Source organism: Theobroma cacao, chromosome 9 (genome assembly GCF_053813885.1).
Source record: "Theobroma cacao isolate CCN51 chromosome 9, ASM5381388v1, whole genome shotgun sequence".
In the NCBI taxonomy this organism is placed as follows: domain Eukaryota; kingdom Viridiplantae; phylum Streptophyta; class Magnoliopsida; order Malvales; family Malvaceae; genus Theobroma; species Theobroma cacao.
The window spans coordinates 41,415,873-41,440,621 of record NC_142647.1 but is presented as its reverse complement, the minus strand read 5'-3'; the positions used below and the strand labels follow the sequence as shown (position 1 = coordinate 41,440,621).

Below are 24,749 nucleotides of genomic sequence, written 5' to 3'. Positions count from 1 at the left end.
TTGCAAATTATCATAAAACATTGGTAGTTTTATTTACAATTTTATAATAAAAGACTTTTTTTGGATATTCAAATTATTACTTTGAATTGGTGATTTTTAACTTTTCATATCTAATTCAGTCACTTTCGCTATAGTTGTGAGGTGAAATCTCATGGGTTATAATTAAGATTTTTAGCTTATAATTTATAGTTTCATAACATCCAAAACATGACGGATGAAATTTCACATCTTCGCACATTCCGGTGCACTTGTGTCATTGGCACAAAAGCATTGTAGAGATTCAATATATACAGCTCAAAGTTGAGATATGGTAAAACATAAAATAGGAGTAATTCGAATAAAATATAACAAGATTAAATGTTCCATTAATTTGCAAAGAATCAATGACCCCCCCCCCCCCCCCCCCCCCAAAAAAAAAAAAAACAACAACAATAAATAAACAACTAGCTAACGATACAAAATCACAACACATGGCACCAAAGTTACATGCATGCTACAAGTCCCAAGAAAATATATCAGCGTTAGCTCCGCAAAGTATCTGCGGCAGCCATCAAGTTGACACATATACTCCCCCTTTGTGCTTACTTGGGAAACGAAGTCCAAACTTACTCTAAACTGTTCGAACTTCATCTTAGACAATGCTTGGTAAAGATGTCTGCAACTAATTGCTCATTATTATACACCTTGACAAGGTCAAAATTTCTTGTGCAAGCACCTTTTCTTTGATAAAGAAATGATGTACCTCTATGCGCTTAATCAGTTCTAGCATGAACATCTGGATTATAGGCCAAACGAACAGTGCCTAAACTGTCACAACAGATCTGGACTGATTTGTCAAATAAATGAGAAATCCCAGCAATCATCCTACAAAGCCAAGTGCACTCTTATGCTGCTAGTTTGGCAGCAGCATTATATTCAATTTCTGCGTTTGATGGTGCGACAGTGGCTTGCTTTTTGCGGCAACTGTGGTTTGTTCAATACGTTCCACTATGTGCCTCATTGTGCATAACGGGGAAATGTGTTTCTCTACATGATGCCCATTAAATGCTCGAGTCCTTCCTAGTCTATACATAGAGTTATGACAATTCGTCAAAGATGAACTTGAAACTCAACAAAGTGCCTCTCTAAACTCTTCCAAATACTTACTATGCTGTTTCCACATATTCTCCATCTTCCTTTGCCACCTCACTTTCTCCACATTTTTTTAAAATTTTATCCATCATCGTCTCAGAAACTATTTCAATCTTCCCTTTTATTGCCTCCTGTACATCTCGTTCTATTTGTTGCAACATTACCTCTCTTCCTATTACAAAGAACCCTTCTACCCTTAACAAAAAATGAAAAAACCTTCTGCATCCTCATGCATTTCAAAGTTGAACTACCAGTGAAAAAGTGGCAGAGGTGTTGCCATCTTTCTGAAACAACACTAATTCTTGCTACTTGTTTTAGCATAAGAGAAGACAAAATATAGATAAGAATATAATCAAGCAATACACTTATCCGATCTTCGTATCATAATTTCCTTGCCTAAGTAACTGATCAGGCAGACACAAATAAAACAGGTAATAAGAAAGCTACAGCATACATGATACAAATATCATAAGTTTTTTTTTTTTTTTTGAAGAAAAGATTGCCTTTCATTACTTTGGCAAACAATCAAACAAAGTGAGAACATTTGATAAAAAAAATATAGCTCCACAGTGAAACGAATCCCCACCTTGTTTGGTGCTTATCCCATGAAAAAGAGCCTCATTAAAAACCCTTATTATCTAAGGAAAAAGAGTTCTCATTTAGCATGCGGTGTTACACCCTTAAGTACCAATCAGATTACCCCTCTGTACCCAAAAATCCATTTTTATCATAAGCCAGTGCATGCTGGATAGACATTGGCAACTCTTCTGACTTGTTCCACTTTAATAGCTCCCCATCGATCCCTTTCGCAATCTGGGCAGTAGAATTTGCCTATTGTTCACTCTTGGACTAGAACCAATCGAGTGGCATCTAATTCTTTCCATCAGCACAAAACGGGCTTCATTTAGATGGCCCAATGTTCCCCTAAGTTTCCTCATCTTAATCCACCCTGCTATCAATTGGTTGTCCACAAAAATATCTGCAACAAGAATATTTTCTTTTTAACAGCAAGATAATGCCCAGACCAAAGACAGCAGCTCAGCTTCTTCCACTTCTAAAATTGCTTGTAATTTCTTTGCTGCCGCAAAAAGAAAGTCACCATCCACGCCTCTGATTATAAAACCCGCTCCCACTCTATTTGTTCCAGCAACCTAGTCTAGTGTAGCACCAACGTGTCGTAACTTGTCAGGTCCGAGAACCTCACCGTTAGACTTGAAAAATTCAAGAGTTTGGAAGTTGTTATCAAATTTTTTTTTCTAGGTGCGATTGATCACCTGTTGACTCAGTTCTAATTGAAGAGGCCCTAAATTAATTTTAGATTTGTCGAAAGAATGATAAATTGGCCTATGATTTTTTAGAGTTAGGTTCGGGAGTACGGTTATGCATGGGGAAGGATTAACTCCTCGTGATGCCCGTTCCACGAACGATATTATTTAATTATAGGTTATCCTATTAGAGCCTTAATTTTTAAATTTATTTAATTGTGTTTCCTTAATTATCATTTATTTATTTTATCTTTAATTTTATTAAAAATTAAGATATTTTATTTGGTTTTACGAGTGTGACATGCACATGATGCAATAATAAAATGCAAGGCATAAAATCTAGATAATGCCAAACGAATACATTTTATTGAGAATACTTCATGAATCCGCCCATTATACTGGTGGGATTCGAGAGTACTCTCTCACATAGGATAATACTCAAAAAACTCGCCTTCGCAAATTTGCTAGGTAAGTCATATTGTCGGGATAATTGTTTGTAGGTAAAAATAATATTTTCGTGAATGCCGTCCTTTATATGAGCAAAAGCCTTTTATTAAAAACGTTCTCCAAGCTCTCCTATCGTACTGGTGAGACTCAAAGATATCTTTTCACCTAGAAAATTTTTCGAAGAAACTCACCTTTACCAGCTCTCTCGAAAAGTCCCGTCATCGGAATTTTGATTCGTGTACACAATACATCTACATGCCATGGCATTTAACAATACAATAATGATGTGTGGTATGCCCATAAATTTCAATATTTGTTTCTTAATCTTCCTACAACTCTTTTGTTATTTCTTTGAAATTTCTTTAGTATGCATATATATCACGGATAAACATGTTATACCTATTATTTTTATCTAACTATATTTTTTATTTCATTTTATTGTGAATATATTTTTAAATTTAAGTATTTATCTATTTTTACTGTATGAATTTTCCTTTTTACCTAAATACTATTTCTTTTTAAACCAAAAATCGTATTTCATAATTATTATTTATGTATATATATTTTATAAATAAATTTCTTCCTTATTTTTTATTAACCTAACCTACTTTTTTTTTGACTAGCTATTTTGTTTATCTTTTCTCATAAATCTATTTTATATTTTAGTTGTATTGACTATTGTGAATTTACTATTTTTGAAAATTTTATTTTTACTATTTATTTATCATTATGAATATCATCATTTTTCTTAACCTTTTATATTTTAAAACAATACATTTCATTTATTCCTTCTTGTATTTATTATTGTCATTAGGATTATATTATTATTTTTTTTATATTTTGTTTGATTAGTAATTAAGTTAATATGTTTTTCATTTATTTAGAATTGTAAATATCGGCATTCAAAATTAAAACCCTCCTATCATATTGGCGGGTTTTTAGTCAAAATCCTTTACTTAGAGAAATTCATTAGAAATTGCGACATTTCACGTTCCGAATGAACATCCCATCATCGATATGACTTATAATTTTTGCAATTATTAATATTATAATATATTTTTTAAAAAATAAAACCTAGATACTATTCTAACAATATATTTTATATTATTATTATCATTATTTTTCTTATCTTACCATTTTTAGTATTTAACAATAAATGTCTATTTTTAATCTTCATCTAATTTTTATATAACTAAATATTCCACTCTATTATTATATGCATGTATAGTTTATTTAATCTACCCTTTTCTATGAATAAATATCTTTCTTTTTTCTTATAAATTTTATTTTTTTGACCAAATAAATCTTATTTTGCCTACTTGCTTAACCTATTTTCTTGCAATTAAATATATTTTAGATCTATTTTCTATTTGCCTATCCTATCTTTTCTTATAGTTAAATATATATTTTTGTACTTACTTGACCAACCTATTTTTTTATGGATGAGTATTTACAATTTTTCATTTTTTACCTTTTTTACTTTTCATATATATTCTAAGAAAACAATAAAATAAAAAAAAATATTGCATAACAAATGAACAAAGGAAATAATAATATGCAAACCAAGCAAAGCCATGCCCAATAGCCAACCCAATTAATATCCAACAAGAGACCCATTATCTAGTACGTTGAAACAAGCCCAAATCACATAGCTTTGGTGTGCTCCAACAAGTTGTCCAAGGCTTTACCCACTTTCAAGTGGACAACGGGCTCAATCCAGCTTCAAGAATGACCCAAAGTCTGGTCCAATCCATTTCTTTCCCCTTTTCACACCCAAAACGATGTCGTTTAGTATCTAACCCTATGTATAAAAGCTTATTTTTGTCTCCCTTTCTTCATTTTCCTCTCTTCTTTTCTCTTTCTATTTGGTGGCTCTTCCCTTTTCTCTCTAAAATCACTTCTTCCTTTCTCTTTCAAACACAAAACCTAACCCTAAGCCTTCAATCTTTTCTCTCTCTAATGACGACTTTTCTCTTCTTTATCTCTAATCAAACAACTAGGGTTGTGCAAACAGTTAGTTCCGTTAGTTCGATTATTGGATATCCAATAACTGAACTAACCGAACTCCTATATAAAAATAACTGAAACCGAATCGAACTATATAACTAACCAAACTAACATAAATTGAACTAATTCGGTTAGTTTGGTTCTGTTTTCAAAAACCAAACTTACTAAATTTTTTTATTTTGGTTTGTATATTAATATATGCTAGCTATAAATAGGCCATGGTGTGTGTTTAAAATTTTAGAAGTAATATGTAGTATGCCTTATGCATTGCCTATTTTACTCAGATTGGTGCCAACCTACAAAGTTAGGCATGTTTCTAAAGTTTTGCCATTGCTTCAAGTGTGTTGCCCTTTGTTTTCAACAGCTGCAAATTCTCTACAAGGTACATCAAATGGATGTGAAGACAATGACAAATCAATTGACTTCAATCATCTGTTCAAATCTTGCACCTAATTGCACCTTGAGAAGTGCCTTCATGCCCTTGTTTTGGTTTCGAGAAAAGCTCAAAGCATCTTTATTTCAACCAAGCTTATTAATCTTTAGGCTTAACTTGGCGATGTCTCATTCTCTTGTCGCACTTTTGATCAGATCAACAAAAAAGATGTGTATACCTAGAACTCAATGGTTTTTGCTTATGTTCGCAGTGGCCGTTTTAAAAAAGCTGTAGAATGTTTCTATAAGTTTTTCTCGACTTTAGGTCTTCGACTAGATTTATACAATTTTCCTACTATTCTAAAAGCTTGTCAAAATCCAGTTGATGGAATGAGGATGCATTGCTTGGTTCTAAAACTGGGCTTTGAATGGGATGTATTTGTTACTGCTTCTTTGGTCCATATGTATACTCAGTTTCGAATTGTAGGCTCTGCTCGAAAATTGTTTGATTATATGCTAGTACGAGATATGGGTTCTTGGAATGCAATGATTTTTGGATATTGTCAAAACAGCAACGCTGCAGAGGCATTAGAAGTTTTGAATGAGATGAGATTGGAAAGGGTAATGATGGATCCAGTTACTATAACTAGCATTCTTCCTATTTGTGCACAATTGCATAAAAAGTGATGAGATAAGATGAATTTTGGATATGGACGCCATCACATAATTAAGTGATGTGGAGACGGGACAGCTGTCAGCAGAAACTAGAAAAGGCGAGAGTGGAGACGAAACGACAGTCGACAAAAACCAAAAAGACAGAAAGGGCCAAAGGAGAACTGAGATTAGGTATTAGGTTTAGGAATTTTTTATGTAAAATCTCCAAAATAGCCTTATTTAAGTTCGGTTAGTTCGGCTAGTTCGGTTAGAAATTTTCCTAAATCGAACTGAAATAATTGTACTAACCAAACTATCCTAACCAAACTAACTGAATCGAAAAAATTGAACTCATTTCGATTCAGTTCAGTTTATATTTGCTCACCCTTACAAACAACCAACAAATCTCTAACCCATGCAAAACCAAAAAAACCTCCCCTCCATTGATTTTGATTTTTTTTTGCTTTTGTCTCTTTTTTTTTTTTATGGTTAGGATATTATGTTGGTAGAGAATATGGTTTTCTTTTTGTGATTTGTTGGGCATTTCACCAGCTGCTAGAGTGAAAAGCTAAGATTTTTGGGTCCTACTTTAAGTTTTTTAGTTGCTAGATATTTCTAGCTACTTTGTTTTTTTTTCTTTCTTCGTTTTTGCAGATTCGATTCCTCCTTTAAGTTTTTTTTCATCCTTCCTTTGAACCAAAATTTTTAGGGTTCTTGGAAAATTTTTGGAAAATTAAAAGCCTCAAAGTAAAAAAAAATCAACCGAAAGTGACCCCAACTCCGGTTGCCCAATGAGCATTCAATCCTCTATGTAGATTGTTGGCTATGGAGGCCAAGCATGTTTTCAATTTTTTTATATTTTATTATTTATTTATTTAATTTATTATTCATCATTGGGGAAAAGAAAAGAAAGGTGTTTACGCAACATGTAAAGTGTTTCCTCTGGGCTTGAAGCACCTTATATTATCCTCCCTGATTCCTCCATCTGTCCATCCATTAGTCGAAGTAGAAAGGTACTGATTCTTCATGTTGCGGCCAAGTTGAAGAACTTATAGAAGGTCCATATGTTGGTTTTTAAAAATCCTTAGGTTCCTTGATTTCCAAATTGCCCATAGTATACATGTTATTTCTTCCAAGTCCTCCTGACCAACACTACCTCCTAATTGAAATAACCAGTCAAAAGCCGAATGATAGTGTACTTCAATATCTCTAAATCCCCACTTGGATATCAACCATATTGCTCTCATAAACTAACAACAACATAGGATATGGAATACATTTTTCTCCGCTATTTGGTAGAACTCACATTTTATCTCAACATTAACCTTTCTTTGGTTTAAAGCTTATATTGTAGGAAGTGCTCCTTTCACACCTTTCCATACAAAGATAATGATTTTTCTTGGAATATTTAAGCTCCGAAGCTTTTTCCCAAAAACATCATAATTACCATTAAAAGTACTAGACTCAGAGTAAACCAACCTCAAAACCAACAAGTGATATCCAGATTTATGGTATACTTACCGTGTTTAGCATCACTCTATACTTATCTATTTGGTGGAAGCTTCCAACTAAGTGGAATTGATAGAAATAGGTTGCTCTCATATGGGGGAAAATAACTCACTACTTTTTCAATATCCCTCATGGCTTTCTCTTCATCAATAAATTGTGACACCATCGTCGAAGCATTTACATTCACCTCATATGCCATTGCAGCCCTTGGAGTATCATATGGTATCCACGAGTCCTTCAAAGCCTTTATATCCCTGCCATTGCCAAACCTCCATATCAAACCTTTTTCCAAGATAGCTTGGCTTGCTTTAACGCTCTTCCATAGATAGCTTAGGTTGGACCCTATTGGTATTTCTATGAAACTAACATTGGAAAATTTCTTGCTTTTAGTATCTTATAAGCAAATGTTGGTTGTTGTTGGTCCCAAGTAAATGTGCTAGAGGGAGGTGAATAGTACTTTTTGGCTCTTAGTAAGATGAGAAACTAATTTAAAAAGCAATGAAAATAAAAACAAAGTAGACAATGCATAGGAATTTAGAGTGGTTTGGTCCAATACCTACATCCACTACCTTGATTATTCAACCAAGGATTTTTCAAACTAATCCACTATGAATGGTGAAATTCACAAGCTTTCACCAAGCTTTTACAATGGCTTTTACCAGGCTTAGCCAAAACCTTTCACAATAGTTTTTACCGGGATCAACTAAAACCCAACACCTAACTTTTTAAGGCTAAGTTAGAACCTGTACTCAATCAAGCAATCCTAACTTGAATCAACCCCTTAGAGTGACTCGCTCACTCTAAGAATACAAGAAGAGAAGTGATAAGAGTGTACTTATGACCACACGGTTGATTTAAGTGGTATAAAGTAAAGTGCAAATCATAATTACAAAGATAGGAGTTGAGTGCAGTAAATGAGCAAATACTATTTTCTGGTTTTTTTTAGCTCTTTTAGTTCTTGGAAGCCTTCATTATATTTCTAGCCGTTGGAAGCCTCTTAAATACTTGAATAATCAGCTCTGATAGGTGTTAGGTAGTTTTTGACTTTTGGAAACAGTTTTGTTGAGTTCTGACCGTTAATCTATCCTTTAGTGCATAATTCAAATTTTCTGGCAGAATGCTCTTAGTCAACTAACTGATATCTTAGTCGACTAAGTCATCTTTGTCTTCTGATCCCAATTTCTGACAGTGAGCATTTAGTCCACTAACTCATTTCTTGGTCGACTAAGTTGGTTCTGTCTTGAAGTCCAGATTTCTGACAATAGCTTTAGTCGACTAACCCATTTCTTGGTCGACTAAGTCTTTTTTATTTCTTAATACTCTTGAGCCTGCCAACTTCTGATATGAATTTTTGCTGACTAATACCTTTTATTATCCAACTAAAAGGCTTCTGTTTTGTTGATTAGTTGTGGCTTCTTATTAATATGTTTTTTGATATGTCCCTTGGAGTAATTTATTTATCATAAGCATACAATTCTTGTCCTGCACACTCAAGTAGAAAAATTAAATACAAATAAATGTGAATGTTTTATTATCATCAAAAATTAATGGAGCCAATAGTTGTTGCATTTGCAATCACCAACATTGATTGGCTAACACCGCTAGATTGAAGCTGTTCATGTCATGAAATCAGAAACCTCCAAAAAATTTCGATAAACACATCGACCTCCAACTCTTTTAATAAATTTTTTGCTTCACATCGTCACCACCCCACCAAAAATGTGCTATCATAGAATCAATCTCACTGCAAATAACTTGTGGAATCTTAAAACAGCTCATAACATAATTAGGCACTACTTGAGCCACTACCTTAATTAAAATTTCACGTCCAGTTGTCAACAATAACTTGTTCTTCTAGTTTAGCACTCTCTCCATGACTTTCTCTTTCACATATGCAAATATTTTCCTTTTAGAGCATCCACTTATCAGTGGCATCCCAAGATAATAGCTCCCTCATTGACGAATATCAATACCTAATAGTTGGGAAACCATCGCCCTATCTTCCTTTTTAGTATTTCTACTGTAAAGTATTGCAAACTTATCATAATTAATCTTTTGACCAGATGCTAACTTGTACCATTCAAAAATATTTTTTAAAGCCAACACCTTTAATCTTTTTGTTTTTTTTCGAACAACATGCTATCATCTGTGAACAAAAGGTGTGTAACATTCGGACTTCCTCGACAAATTTAGATTCTCGAGATGACCTTTGCATCTTTAGCCATAGCCAAAAGACCTGAAAGAGCCTTAGAAATAATTACAAACAACTATGGAGATATAGGATCCCCTTGTTGGAGTCCCTGTGATGGTACGATTTTTTCTGGATCTCTATTAACCAGCACTGAATAAGTCACTAAAGTAATGCATCTCATCACCATATCAACGAAAAGTATATTAAACCCCATCTTCTTCATTATTTTCTACAGAAATATCTACTCAACTCTGTCATAGGCTTTGCTCATATCTAATTTCAAAGCAAACTTACCTATGTCTCTTTGCGTTTTATTATGAAGATGATGAATTATTTCATAGGCCACAATAATATTATCTGAAATCAACCTCCCAAGGACAAATGCACTCTGATTTTCAGCACTTATATAAGGCAGGGTAGATTTAATTCTGTTGGTGAACACTTTTGAAACAATATTGTAAAGAACATTGCATGAACGGATGGGTCAAAATTGGCTTACCTATTCTAGTTGGGCAATTCTTAGGATAAGCACAAGAAAAGTGTGATTTATATTCGGACCATTCACCTTACCTTCCAAAAATTCAACAACAAATTTGTGGATATACTTTCCCAATTTATGCTAATATCTTTAGAAAAACAAGGCAGGCAGTCCATCAAGACCAGAAGCTTTTGTAAGGTGTATATGAAAATGGGCTATTTTGACTTCTTTAAAAGAAATGTCGGCAATCAACTATGTATTCATCTCCTCTATCACCTTCGGTTTTATGGCTGTAAGAATATCATCTATTAGAGTTAGCCTTAAGGTAGAGAATAAGTTTGCAAAGACATCACTCTTTTCATCAAGCATCTCTCCCTACGAATCTGTCCATTCTCCTTTATCTTTTTGAGCCTAAATTGTATTCTTCCTTTGTCTTTCAGAAGCATGACTATGAAAGAACTTAGTATTTTTGTCACCATCTTTTAACCATTCCACTCTAGATTTTTAGTTCCACATCAAATCTTCAGTCTTTAAAATTTCATGAAGTTCATTCTGTATCTGCCTAACTTTTACAAATTAGCCATCAACTTCATGAGCAACTTGCAACTCTCTCTTTTTCTTTCTAATTTTCCCTTGAATTTATTTAATAGGATTTGGTTTGAGCAACTTCAATTTCTGCTGAATCATGTCTAACTTATTTATAAATCTGTTTGAGTTTCCTTCCCAATCCTCCATTTCATTCGAAATTAATTGCTCACAGCCAGGCTCATTTGTCCATGCCGATTCAATATGCCATCTTCGATTCCATGTCCGCCTCATATGATGAAACAATTCAATTCATTGCATCACATGATCAGAGACTCCCATCACATCATTAAATATTGGAGTTGAAGGAAACATATCACACCATTCTGAATTACCCAAAGCTCGATCTAGGCTGCACCTTATATATTCTCTCTCCTCCCTATTATTCCACCAAGTAAATTTAGATCCTAGAAACCCTAAGTCTCTTAAACCACAATCAAAGTAAGCCTCTCGAAATTCTTGCATTCTAGCTTCATTGCGTTCTAATCCTTCCTCTTTTTCATTGGTATAAAAATTTTCATTGAAATTTCCCATGCAAAGCCAAGCCATCTGATTTTACGTATTTAACTACCTCAATAAATCCCATGCAACCTGTTTTCCTTTAACACACAGGCTCCCATTAAAACTTGTCACTCTCCATTTACACCTTGGAGACACAATAACGACTTCAATATGATCTTTGGAATATGAACTAATCAATAAGTTTGTCGTCTTGTTCCATACCAAAGCCAACCCACCCGATTTACGCTTAGAATCAACAACTACACAATTATCTATACCCATCATCACCCGAATTCTTTGCATTTCTACATTACTTTTCTTTGTCTCCATAAAAAAACAACGTCGGGATTTCGACTTCTCAAATAGTAGAGAAGCAATTGAATTGTTTGAGGGTTCCCGAGCCCTCGACAATTCCAGCATAATAACGTCATTTATCTAAGCGATGCTGGCCACTTTGCATTGCTAGTTCAAAAGCTGGTTCATGTGCCATTTTAAACTTTTTTTACAACCTCCTCTTCCTAGTTGACTATCAATTTCATTTTTTGTTTAGCATTCCTCGACAAGCTCACCCCCATTTTTATCTTAGAGATTAACAAATCATTCCCATCCTCATTGACACTAAACACAAAATTCTTATCGGTATCCTCCGTGTTCAGTTGTCGCTCATTGTTATCATTACTATCTTGCAAAAAATTTTCCTCCCCCACATCAGCACAATTTCTCCAATTATTTGGTTTCATTTGCTTTCTTGCGTCCCTGCCAGCAAAACAAGATTCATTGTCATCTTTTCCATCTTCTCTCAAAATCTCACTTTGTGTTCTTGAAGTGAATTTGGTACCCTTTCCTCTATCTTCATTACTGCTACCATTTTCGCCAGTCGGTTTACCCCTCCTAATCCCTCCCCTCTACTCCTTCGATCCATGAAATACATCTACAGCACCCTTTTTGTGTGGCGGAGCAATAGGGAAAACTCCATATTGGTTATGCATTTCATTTCCATTCTCATCCAAGCATGAATTCCTGCACTCTTTCTCCTTATGTCCAATAATGCCACATTTAAAACTGAACTTTGGCAGTGTCTCATATTGCACATTGATCCATTTGGATTGACCATCTTCCATGGATATGATAACTCCTTTTCTCAATGGTTTTGATAGATTTAGGGCAACTTTAATTCTCAGAAATTTGTCTCTTAAATCATTGTCTCCGCCATCTACATTGAGAAACTGACCAACCTTTTTGCTCATCGCAGTTGTGGTTTCTTTTGACATTAATCTAGTCGGCAATCCAGTAATATGAACCCAGAACTCCTCAGTCCCAAAATCAATATCATTTAGTTCCATCAAGTCAGCATCAAAATCCTTTAGGACTATCAAGTTTCTATCAAAACTCCACAGCCTGCCTGCTTTGATACGTTCAAGATCATCTTTATCATCAAAAGTGAACAAAAAGATTTGTTCTTTGATTTTTTTAACAACCAAACTGCCTCTTATGTTCCATAAATTCCCTAGGGTTTTAATCATCTGATCCTTGTTGATTTTCTTACAGTCCCATATCGAGCTCAGTAAGCAAAAATCATTAAGGCTACTCGAGGATCCTTTGTAAGCCTTACTATCAATTTTTAAGTGAGAATTCTCATCCTCCAATAGCCTAAAAGTTTTCTATCTATCCTTCAAATCCTCCACAACTACCATGTAGTAACTTCCTCAATTTGAGTTTTACGTAATGACCAACACTGGAATAGAACAAAAAACTGAAAACCAGTAATTGTAAAAGAACAACCCTGGTAATCACCTTGCTCTCACAAGACGTCGTTACTCTCCTAAACCTAGTTTAGAGAGACTCCAGGGGTAAATATTTAACTCTAATTTGATCAGTTATTTTTGTCTCAAGGTGATTAATTATCTCGAACAAACCATATACACAAATAAAAAGTCACTAAATAGGACATGATATAACTTAATAATTTCATGTTCAACACACTCTGAGCCCTCATCAGATTTCCTAAGAATTAGAATTTGAAATTCTAATTTTCGTTTTTTAAATTAAAAAGAATAAAACATATGAGATAAGAGAGAGTGACCTTTTATTACCTTATTTTTAAATCACATATGCATACAAATTAGAAAAAAAAAATGGTTAAAGAAGTTGATTTCCTCTTACAGAGAAGATTAAAGGGGAAACAGAAAAATTAGCAACTTGTTTGGTGGGGCGGGGGCATTAATTGATCATGCGGTGGGTGTTCAAAGGTAAGCAGCTCCATCTTTTCCTTTAAAAGCAGTAGTGCAGCTACCTTAATCAAATGGTTGAACTTCTAGTTGGGAGTTCAGCTGAATTGACAAAATATCTACGTTCTAATTTATACATACACTTTTAATGGAAATTAAGATTTGTCATAAAAATGTACATGATAAACATATAAAATATTAGACGATAAACATGATAAACATATAAAATATTAGATGATACACTTTTATAGCGTTTCTGTAAAAATGTACATGATAAATATGTAAAATATTAGATTAAATAAATCAAATGATCATTAACGTATGCATATTACTTTCTTTTGCGTGCAAAACAAAAGAAAAAAAAATCATTTACTTGCTAATTTAAATGTGCGGACATTATATTTCTTACGCTTATACTGTTTGATCATAATAATATAAATCCTAAATTATATATCAACTACTCTAAAATATAGCTTGTTTTATATAAAACATTAGTATAAAATTCAACATGCACCTATATGAGAGGTGGCTTGAAGAGTTTATTAAATCTTTGTCTATATATTAAAATTTATTTTTCTGCTATAAAAAATTTGTCATAGTGTTTCTCTTGATGGAAACTTACTTGTGTGCACATGAACATAAATGAATCCTTCAATGTGGAACCAGGGGATTAGAATCGTGTAAAAGGGTTGTGTCCCATCAGATTATTGGAATTTTTATTCTTTGTTGATTTACGGTCTACTACACAGAAGTTCCGGCTTGATAAAGCAATATCTCTCTTGTTTGATATTAAAAATGGACTAACTTTCTGCTCAGTATTTCTTTCTCCTTGAAGGATATGTTTCACAATAAACAAATATAATTAAGAGAGTAATGTTCTAATTGGTAATAAGAGTTTAGATTGACAGAAGTAAACTAATAATGAATTATTAGGAGCTTCAAAACTCATGATTTGATAGTGAATTTTAGCATGTTGCATGTGTTATCTTACTCAGGATTTTTTTTAATCTTGATTTTTCCTTTCTCTTCACAGGTGAACTTTGTGCAGTTGCCTGTATCCCAACAGATCCAGTATTAGTGGCAGCTGGGAATGGGGACGATGGGTTGTTCCTTTGGAAAATAGGTCACGCTGATTGGGCTTCTGAACTCCAAGGTATGGCCATGATACAAACATCTTTAGGCTTTATGTTTATAGTAATTAATAAGTTTTTTGCTGAAACCAAAAGTGCTTTATTGTTTGTCCCTTACTGCCAAAATGTGAAAAAATAAACACATTTACATTTTTAGCATTTTTCATTTCTTTATTCTTCTACTAAACCTCTTGTAAATGCTTGTGCAGGCCATACTGATTCGGTCTCTAGTTTAGCCTTTAGCAATGATGGACAGTTGCACCTGGAGGGTTTGACGGACTTGTTAAAATTTGGGATACATCAGGAAAACTGAAATGCACACTCAAGGGTCCACGAGGTGGCATTGAGGTGAAACCATATAATTCTAGGACATTAAGTCCTCTTGCATCATTATAATTTGAAAATTTTCATTGAAAGTTAATTAACTATGTGCCTGTTACGTGTTAGTGGGTCAGGTGGCGCCCAAAAGGACATCAGTTCTTGGCAGGATCTGAGGATTACTCTGTTTGGATGTGGAATGCTGATAATAGGTGTCGTCTTTTCTCAGGCTATGGAGCCAGCGTGACTTGTGGTACTAACTCTTCATTCTATCCTATCAGAGCATTTTTTCTGCCTTTTCTTTTTAGCATCTCTTTTTTCTGTTTACAGGAAATTTAATAAATATTATGTCATTTACCCTGGCAAAACAATATGCACTGGTTCTGAAGATGCTACCTTGAGGATACGGAATCTAAGTGATGAAAGCGCTCATGTTGTAACAGGCATTCATCCGGAATCCAATCCAATTTGAAGTGTCCTTTTTGAGACCCAACCTGAATATATGGTCACAGCAAACTCTGAACTTAGTCAATCTGAGATAACACTATTGAACATAATCGATGGAAAGCATGCTTGAGATCAAGTAAAGACACTAAAGATGATATGTAGTTACACCACAAAGTAGTGGAATCTTCACTTGCCAAACTAAGTGATTTAGCCTGAGATACTGCACGATGGAATTTTTAACGGATAGCCATTATAGGATCCAAAACAGCTAGCTCTGTCGCAGTGGACATAATTCTTGGAAAGTGTTTATTTCACTTTCCGTAAATTTTTGGACAAATAGGGCTGTTGCCACTGGTAACAATTTGGCTCAATTTAAACTGCCTTTTACACATGCTGACATGCAATAAAAAATTTTCTATATTTGCATAGTATATCACTACATATCTATTTTATTAATACATTTCTTTTTCGAGTTTGCAAACACAACCTGTAGTACTAGAATGTTTTAGTTCATATGTTATAAAATCTGGTTAGAAGAGACTTGTGACCAGCCCTTGTATGTTGACTACTTTCATTTAATTTGTAAAAAGAGTTACTATTATTTTATTTGCATTCCTTTTCACAGTTTTCTTTCATATTGTTGACAATAAGTCTTTTTCTCTGTAGGTCAGCCACATCATACTGATGGACTGACATGCTTGTCTATAAGTTCAGATTCAACTTTTGCTGTTACTGGTTCAAAGGATGGTTCTGTTCACATAGTGAATGTCACAACTGGGAAGGTATGACTCCCTCATGCAATTTAAAGAAAAATAGATAGCCCAACACCAAATAAAGGCACTAATTTTTGAATTTTCTTGAATTTTTTTCAGCATCTTATTTTTCTACTTAATTTCATTTTGCAATGGATATATATATACAAGGACGGAGTGAGCTAATTTTTGTTTGGAGGGCCAAACACAGAAAAATAAAGGTTAGAAATTTTAAAAACTAATATATTAAATTTAATCAACAATTAAAAGATCAATAATAGAAATATAAAATTATAATATGTAGAATATAAATAGTTAAATACGATATATAAGATTAATAATTTTTTCTTATATAATTAAGATTGTCGTTTAAAGACTATATATTTAAGATAATTTCTTTTCAACTAAATATAAAATGTAAAAAATATAAAAAAAAATACTCAAATTAATTTTCTCTTATATAACTAGGATTAATAAAAAAATAATTTATTGATAAAATTTTAAGTATTAATGTAACATTACAACTTATATTTGAGTACTATATAATAATTTATTAATTTTTAAAAATTAAAATCATCGAAAATAAATTCTACGAATAGAAAACATAACAAGTAGAAGATAGGTACCACATATGACATAATTAAAAAGAAAGAAAAAAAAATGATTGATGGTTTGTAAAAATTAAAAAAAAAAAAAACTCTATAAAAACTTAGAACATATGAACAAATAAAATAAAAATGAAAAAAATAAACAAATATAAATAAAAATAATTTGTGCCCCATTTCTTCACCTTTTCCTTTTGAGGGAGTGCATGTAAAGAGTCATGATAGGAGCCTTGTACGATGTGGCTGTCTTGACCCATAACTAGATTGAGTTTTATCTCAATCAAGGTTAACTGAAGGGAATCCAGAGTCAATTGAATGTGTTTCTTTTTCACCAAAGTATGTAGATAATCTCTCTCTCTTCCTTTGTGTGTTTGTGTGAGTGCACGCGCACATGCATGCCTTGACAAGAGAATTTCTATTTGTGAAATAAGTTTGAATTGAGATCGTGAAAATGTTTAGAACTGAACTAGAACAGTGAAAAAAAGATAAAAAATGCTGTGGATACTCCCCATTCTGAGGAGAAAATAATATTATCAAGTGGAAGGTTTCAAAGATAATTAGTTATGTGCTGGCAAGTTAAGAAATGAGAAAGACGCACCTTTTTTTGGGCAATGAGACAAGAGTTTTCTATGATGAATATGAAATATATTCTCTATATAATATGGTTAATTTAAAGAGAAAGTCTACTATGTCAAATCCCGATCGTGGGCCTTTTAACAGTTTGAATGTAGTGGCCTGGTTTTGATTAGAGATTTATTCTTTTAAAAATTTTGGTGAATGTTGTGATTTTATCACAATTACACTATCAATCAATCTGATCAAATGTCTCGAACTTACTTGAAAAACAGAGAGAAATAACTAAATCTTAAACTGCACGTTTGGTACGGAAAATAACTATGCTATTCTCCATCTATTCTCACTCATTTCTCATACATTTGTTTGTTTTAAAATTAGCACACGAAATAACAATTCTTCAGGAATGAAAATTTCATAAAACTAGTTAAAAGTCAGCTTTAGCTATTCCTTTCTCCTCCCGGTAATATCTATTCCATGAGACATGAAATAGCTTTCAAATATATAATGACTAAAATACCTCTTATAACTTAAAAATATTACAACCCTATATCTATAAATATTTTTTCCCATTTTCCCTTTTCTTTCTCTCTCTTCTCAAGTTCTTTCCTCTCTCATTCTCTCTCTAACTGGTACTCAATACCGACGACAGTGGCGGCAGCGACCGAATATGGTCGAAAAGCATCGATCTAGTCTTTTTCGACAACATTCAACCGAGATCTAGCCAGATCTGACACTCTATGGCCAGATCTGACCGTGGGAAACATCAGATTTGGTGCTTCCTGACCAAATCTCACGATTGGATCTGGCACTCCACGGCCAGATCCAGCTGCGGGGAAACGTCAATCTAGTGCTGTAGTGGCTAAATCCGACCACATGGTGCGCCAGATCGACGTTTTGTTACACCGATCGCTTTTCCGATGACCAGCCCATGAAAAAAAAAAGAAAAAGGAAAAAATACAATAAAAAAGAATAAATTATTTGTAAATTTAAAATATTAATATTTTATATATAATTTAAACATTATTAATATTAATATGATTAAAGTATTAAAATATTAATATTTTAAACTATTAATGTTTTATTTATTAAATTATTAATATATTAAATTTTTAATGAGTATAAATAAAAAAATAAAAATTATTAATATTTTAATCAAAATAATATTAAATTATAAATAAAATATTATTAATTAAAATATTAATAATTAAATTATATTAAAATATTGATATTTAAATTATTAATTATTAATATTTTAATTAATTATACATTATTAATATTTAAAATATAAAATAAAAATAAATAATTATATGTAATAAATGGTATTTTTATTTTTTTATTTTTTATTTTTTTCTTATTCCAAAGCTATTGTTACCAACCAAACATTGTAATAAGTTATAATAATTATTCATACTCTATTCCCTTCATCATACCAAACTATGTAATACTTATTCTATTCTATTTCCACTTCATTTTATTCTCACGTAATAACTATTTTATTCCACAAACCAAACGTGTCCAAAAAGTTCATTAGTGAGAATAGAAGAACTCTTAGCAAGCACATTCTTAACATTCTTATGGCTCAAACATAAAATAGGAAAGCATGCAAATGTGAAGTAATGAGAAAGTCTTGCAAGGGTGTCTTTGTCTGTACCGTTTCTTGTCTCAGAGAAGATAGCACATAAACCACACAAAATGGCCCATACCTACTTATATCTCCATAACATGGCAATTGCGAATCTTTGCACCATGTAAAATTTTCTGTTTCTATGATTAGTTTGACCTTCTGTTAAAATTATACATGGCAGCTTCCCCTGGGCTGTTTCTGGTGGCATGGATCGAAACCTTACCATATGAGATGTACAACACTCGTCGCCGCGTTTCATATGTAACCACGAGGTTAGTAGACTTGTTTCAAAATGAAACTCATACTAATGTTTTACACACTAATAATTAGTCTATGCCTCATGGCTAAAACTACCCATGGTTAATTTGGTAAAGTTTTATCATCTGGTGAAACATCCTTGTGCAGGAGGGAGTGACATGCTTGGCTTGGCTCGGAGCATCCAAATTCTTGGCTACAGGGTGTTGTGATGGGAGAATACGCCTGTGGAATTGTCTCTCGGGGAAATGTGTAGCAACCTTGGAAGGGCACCAACATGCCATCCAATCTCTGTCTGTATCTTCCAATCTGGAGTTTCTTGTTTCTGTTTCCATTGACGGCACTGCACGTGTATTTGAAATTAGACATGTCCATTAATAAAAATAAGCTTCCAAGATCCTTATGGGGTTTACAAATTAATATAATTGGTCAAAATATTCATCAAGTTTCTGTAGTTATATATTTTATTCAATTGAGTCCTTGTATTTAAAATTGAAATAATTTAGTTTCTCTTCCTAATAGTGTACAATTTTACCATTAAAGTAGGTAACGTCAGTGCCGATATGGTACATTTGGGTGACATGGCACTAACATGATGATGTGGCAACATCTCATGGTATTGACGTGATGACGTGGTAGTGTCACATGGTATTAATATGATGACATGGTAATGACATTTTGACATGTCAATGTTACGTGACAACACAGACATGGTAGATTGAAAATAAATTTTAAAAAAAAAATTCTGTCATGTCATAGAGAATAAATTGAACTAAATTGAACAAAATTGAAGTGTTTAGAGACGAACTTACAAAAAATATTTGAAAAATACAAATCTTTAAGTAGATGATATATATACTTATTAATAAGCTAAATATTTAAGTATAAAAAAGTTATGGTGTTAAGAAATATATATAAATATTTTCTTGATCATTTGATTTCATAATAGGTTTGTTAATTTATCTAGTTTGCAAAACTTAAGTTTGAATTCTCATTTTATAAAAAAAATTTAATATTTTATCTTGGATATATACTTATAGAAAGACAACATCATCATTCACACAAACCTTAAAAATGCTTAAAATAAATGTTTTTGTTTTCGCAATTATAAAAGGCAATAACTACTCTTCTCTTTGGCCACCCCTTAGTCTTCTTCTCTGTTCTTTGTTTTTCTTATGAGAAGTTTAATTCATCAATTAATTGTTACGAAATTAGGACAATGATGACATATTTACGTTTCTAGATTCTGATTTGGATTTTGTTTCTTAAATTCTTTTAATTTAAAGACCAAACAGCTCTTTAATAACAATGTTTGTGCATGTCTGAACCGTATTGTTCTTAGTTTTTTTTTTCTTTTTAAAAAATGAAGAAATGAGATATAGAGTTAGCCATGATTATAAAAATAATTTTTCGATCTGACTTGCTTAATTTGGGCATGACAAACCTTTTTATTACACCTATAGAATATGAACTACTCCACATCTTCAATTATTTATTTATTTTTTATGTTTTTATTTTGCTTAATATTTCATGTTATATTTAAATTTAGTAGAATTTGATTATGATTTTTGAACTTAAATAAAATTGTTTTATAAGAAATTTTGAATAAATTTAAATAAAAAGTAAATTGGATAATGGTTGAATAATTCCAAAAAAATGGATATTTGTAAATTGTGAAAATAGTAACTAAATCAACCTATTTTACCAATTTGAGTTCAGCTCAAGTTAAAAACTAAGGCAAATAAATTTTAAATTTTTATACTATTATAAATAGAAGTAAAAAAGAATTTATTTAGTTTTTTTATATTATTTTTTTCCAACATAATGCAAGTTATTCATCCAAATCTATCTTAAGGTATAAAATTTTTTTTGAAATTTTTTTATAGGAGAGGAATTCAAACTTAATTTTGCGAAGAAGATAAATTAATATACATATTTTGAAATCAAATAATCAAGTAAGAAAATATTTATATATATTTTTTAACACCATAAATCTTTTAAACTTAAACATTTATCTTATTAATAAGTATATGTATCATTTACTTAAAATTTTATATTTTTCAAAAAAAAATTTCAATTTAGTCCCTTAGCACCTTAATTTTATTCAATTTAATCCTTATACTATATAGTTTTATTCAATTTAGTCCCTATGACATGGCATATATTTTTTTTTAATTTTTTGATCTACCACGTGACACTGACACATCAGCATGTCAGTGCCACACCAGCATAACCACGCTATTATGTTGGTACCACGTCAATGCTGATGTCATCCATTTAACGGTAAAATTAGATGCCATTAGGAAAAAGGATTAACTTGTTTAGGTTTTGAGTATAGGGATTAAATTGAACAAAATGCATGAGTATAGAGACTTGGTAGGTATTTTGACCAATATAATTTATATTCTTACCATGACAGGAATTGTTACTTGTATGTACGCCAATATACTTTTACACTTTGTAGATTTTTTTTTTTGTGTGGAAGGTTTTTATTTATAAGTTCAGGATTCGTTCCATCTCTTAATGACGTGGGATCTATTACATAATTTTTAACTTAACATTAGAGGAATGCTCTTATATATAAGTTATAGTTTTATCTATCTCTTATTGATATGAAATGTATAATTTAGTTTGATTCAGATCTACCTCGATCTTGATGGGTGGTACTATATCAATAAAGAGTTGGGTAGGTTCATTTATCATGAACTTCTAACTCAAAAAATGTCTATAAGGTAAAATCTAAATAGTAATCCTTGCCAACATACATTGACTATGATATTTTGTAATATCAAAATCTATACTAGTACAAATATCTTCCAATTATTATGAGCATAATAGTGCTAACGGTTAAGTAGCCTTCTCTTCCATGGTTTGTTCTTTTCTGTGTGATACAAGAGAATGGTTTGATTGCCATTTTAATTTGTACTCCTACATATACAAGTAATCTAAGGAAAATGGAAAAACACAAAAAGGAACTTACATATGTCTACATGCATGGCATGTTTAAGGAAAAAGTAGGTTATGCTAGTGTTAGGCAAGAGAACTTGTCTCCAAGAAGATACTAGAGTGGCAGAGGATTTTGATCAATCAAAACAATGCAAGAAGATGAATTGCATTATAGTTAGAGCAGGTGAAACCCAAGTAGATGTATATTTCATTGTCTTATATTCTGTAATGGGTTTTCTTATTTATTTTCCCACTAACTTTATCCTAAGCATTTATAAGAAATTGTGTTATTATAAACTTCTTATAAACTTTACTTGTCAAGAATATGTAATTGTTTATTTGGATAAACTACTCTCTCCCTTAGGTTTTGACTATAATTCACTTTTAATCCATTAGTATCGAGAATGAACACTCCATCCCAGAACCTCAAACGCATAATAAGTTTTATAAAATAATTAAAATATTTGATAGATAAAAAAAACCCAAAAACTCATCCTACCAAAACTATCTTCTTTGATCTTTTTACTGTTAACAAGTAGCCTATTACTTTCAAATAGACTTCATATAAATTTTACTTGTCATGAATATGTTAATTGTTTATTTTTATTACTCTATTTATTCATTATGACAAATTTGATAAAAAAAAACACATTAATTAAGCTATGGTGAATTGAGAAATGGTATATGTTACCGGCCACAAGGAAAGTGATGGAAATAAGTTAGGTTCCTCATTGATTGACTTGGTTGGTGTGGTTATGGGTAATACACTTGAGATCCTTATTGCTTTTATCTCTTCCTATTTAGATTTGTTCAACAAAACGAGTCTGTTGAACCGTATATAGTAAGAAACGATGTGCCAAGAGGTGTATATGTAAGGATGAAGTAATATCACTGTGTCCTTCTTTGTCACCTATCGAATTAAATACATGAAAAATAAAAGAAATAATGATGACGATTGACTTCATGAAGAAAAACCATAACCCTTCTTTTTTAGACAACAGATCCAAGAAGAAGGTTAGAATAAGAGAAGAAAATACTGAGACTTTGGTTGGCAGCACGATGGTAAAAATGCATGACAATCTTTCTTTTAAAAAGACGTTGATGCATTCGAAAAATAGTGGTTTGTTATTTGATGGAAACCTGTTCTCGGATGAAGAGATGGAAATGGAAGAGGAGATGTCTAATGACAGTGACATGGATAACACAGATGGATGTGAGGAGAATTTTGAGGACTTCTGGCAGAAGCCAAAGAATGGGATCTCAATGATCAAAATATCTGAGAAGAAGAAGCCTGAGTTGGTTAAACGGTGACAACATTTGGTTATCTTCAGCATGTTGGGACGTCCAATCTCATACCATCTTTTGTGTGATAAGATTATGGCATTGTGGAACCTTAAAAAACTATACTCTATGGTAGATCTAGATGAGGAATTGTATCTGGTGCAGTTTTCTAAGGAAGGTGACTACTTTTGGGGCATTTTGAATGGCCCTTGGATGATACGATGGCATTATTTGTTGGTTCAACTGTGGTCTTTTTAGTTCGTTGGGGTTCGAAGGACTTGTCTATTGTAGTGACATGGGTGCATTTTCCTAGAATGCAACTACACTTATATCATAAATCTGTGTTACGCCAAATTGGCTCTATGTTGGGAAGATTGATAAAGATTAACTATAACATGGGGTAAGAGAAGTGTGGAAAATTTGTGAAGATCGTCATGGAACTAGACTTAACTAAACCTCTGATCCCCATATTCATTATTGATGATAGGATTCAATTGGTGGAATATGAAGGTTTGCCATAAGTTTTATTTTTTTGAGGAGTTTACAAGCATATACAAGAGGAATGTAAAAAGGAAGATGAAAAACAGAAAGAAAATCCTTTAAGGGATCAAGTCAGTGAGGAGCAAGGACTTAAGGACAATCCTTACAAGCCAAGGATGCTTGTTACAAAAAAGAAACCTAAGGATACGAAAGAGAGGAAAGTCATTACTTTTAAGGCTCGAAATAATAATAGAGGCACTAGGGGCTCATAGTTCGATATTTCAAGGGGGAAAAGAGAAACCAGTGAAGCTTTTGATGCTAGGCCAGTCCTGAATGAAAAATAGAAGCAAAACCAAGTTTTTATGTGCAGGTGTATCAAATAGGGATTGTTTCTAATGCAATGTTTAAGACCCGTAAAGATTATGATAAACTAAAATTTGATAAACATATCTTAGTAGGGAGACCTAGTGCTGGACAAGAGGAAAAGCATGAAGAGATAAAAAGAAATTTTGTGAGACTGAGTAAAGGGATGAAGGTAATTAAAGGTACGTCTTTGGTGAGGAATGTTGAGGTTAAATTGAAAAATAAAGGTAAAGAGGTTCAAGATGCTAACAATGAAGACAAATCCTTGGTCTTATCTAGCACAACACAATAGAATAAATTAGAAGAATAGGGTCGTTTGCTTGATCCAAGTAAACACTCAGGGATTGTTATTGAAGACAAATTTGTTGTACATTCTAAGAACATGGAATCTATGGTCGAGAAAATTGGTGGTGCCATTCTTAGCAAGAAAAAAGAAAGAACACCAAATACAAGAGTTGTTGTTCATCCACAGAAAATTTTACTTAAGAAGAAGGTCGGATTAAAAAATTATGTGTTTTCTCCAAGTTTGAATATGGAAGGTGATTATACCATATTATTAGAAAGTGAGGAGCTAAGTAAGTTAGCTATGGTAATAGTTATTTTT

The 24,749-nt window shown here is 32.4% G+C and overlaps 1 protein-coding gene, 1 non-coding gene and 1 pseudogene across 2 annotated transcripts; 2 read left to right on the top strand and 1 right to left on the bottom strand.

Annotated features, from left to right (window-relative positions):
* Positions 1-12,045: 12,045 nt before the first annotated feature.
* On the bottom strand, positions 12,046-12,663 carry LOC148760978 (uncharacterized protein At4g02000-like). Its single transcript, XM_088809719.1, has one exon. The coding sequence runs from the start codon at positions 12,661-12,663 to the stop codon at positions 12,046-12,048; it is 618 nt and encodes a 205-aa protein (XP_088665845.1).
* A 707-nt stretch (positions 12,664-13,370) lies between these two features.
* On the top strand, positions 13,371-19,453 carry LOC18589871 (uncharacterized; annotated as a pseudogene).
* A 1,003-nt stretch (positions 19,454-20,456) lies between these two features.
* On the top strand, positions 20,457-20,550 carry LOC148760977 (small nucleolar RNA snoR8a). Its single transcript, XR_016028710.1, has one exon. It is a non-coding gene; the product is annotated as a small nucleolar RNA snoR8a (small nucleolar RNA).
* Positions 20,551-24,749: the final 4,199 nt, after the last annotated feature.

Excerpts from the sequence above, each read along its gene's own strand:
- LOC148760978 (XM_088809719.1), bottom strand. The coding sequence starts at position 12,663 with ATGATTAAAACCCTAGGGAATTTATGGAACATAAGAGGCAGTTTGGTT.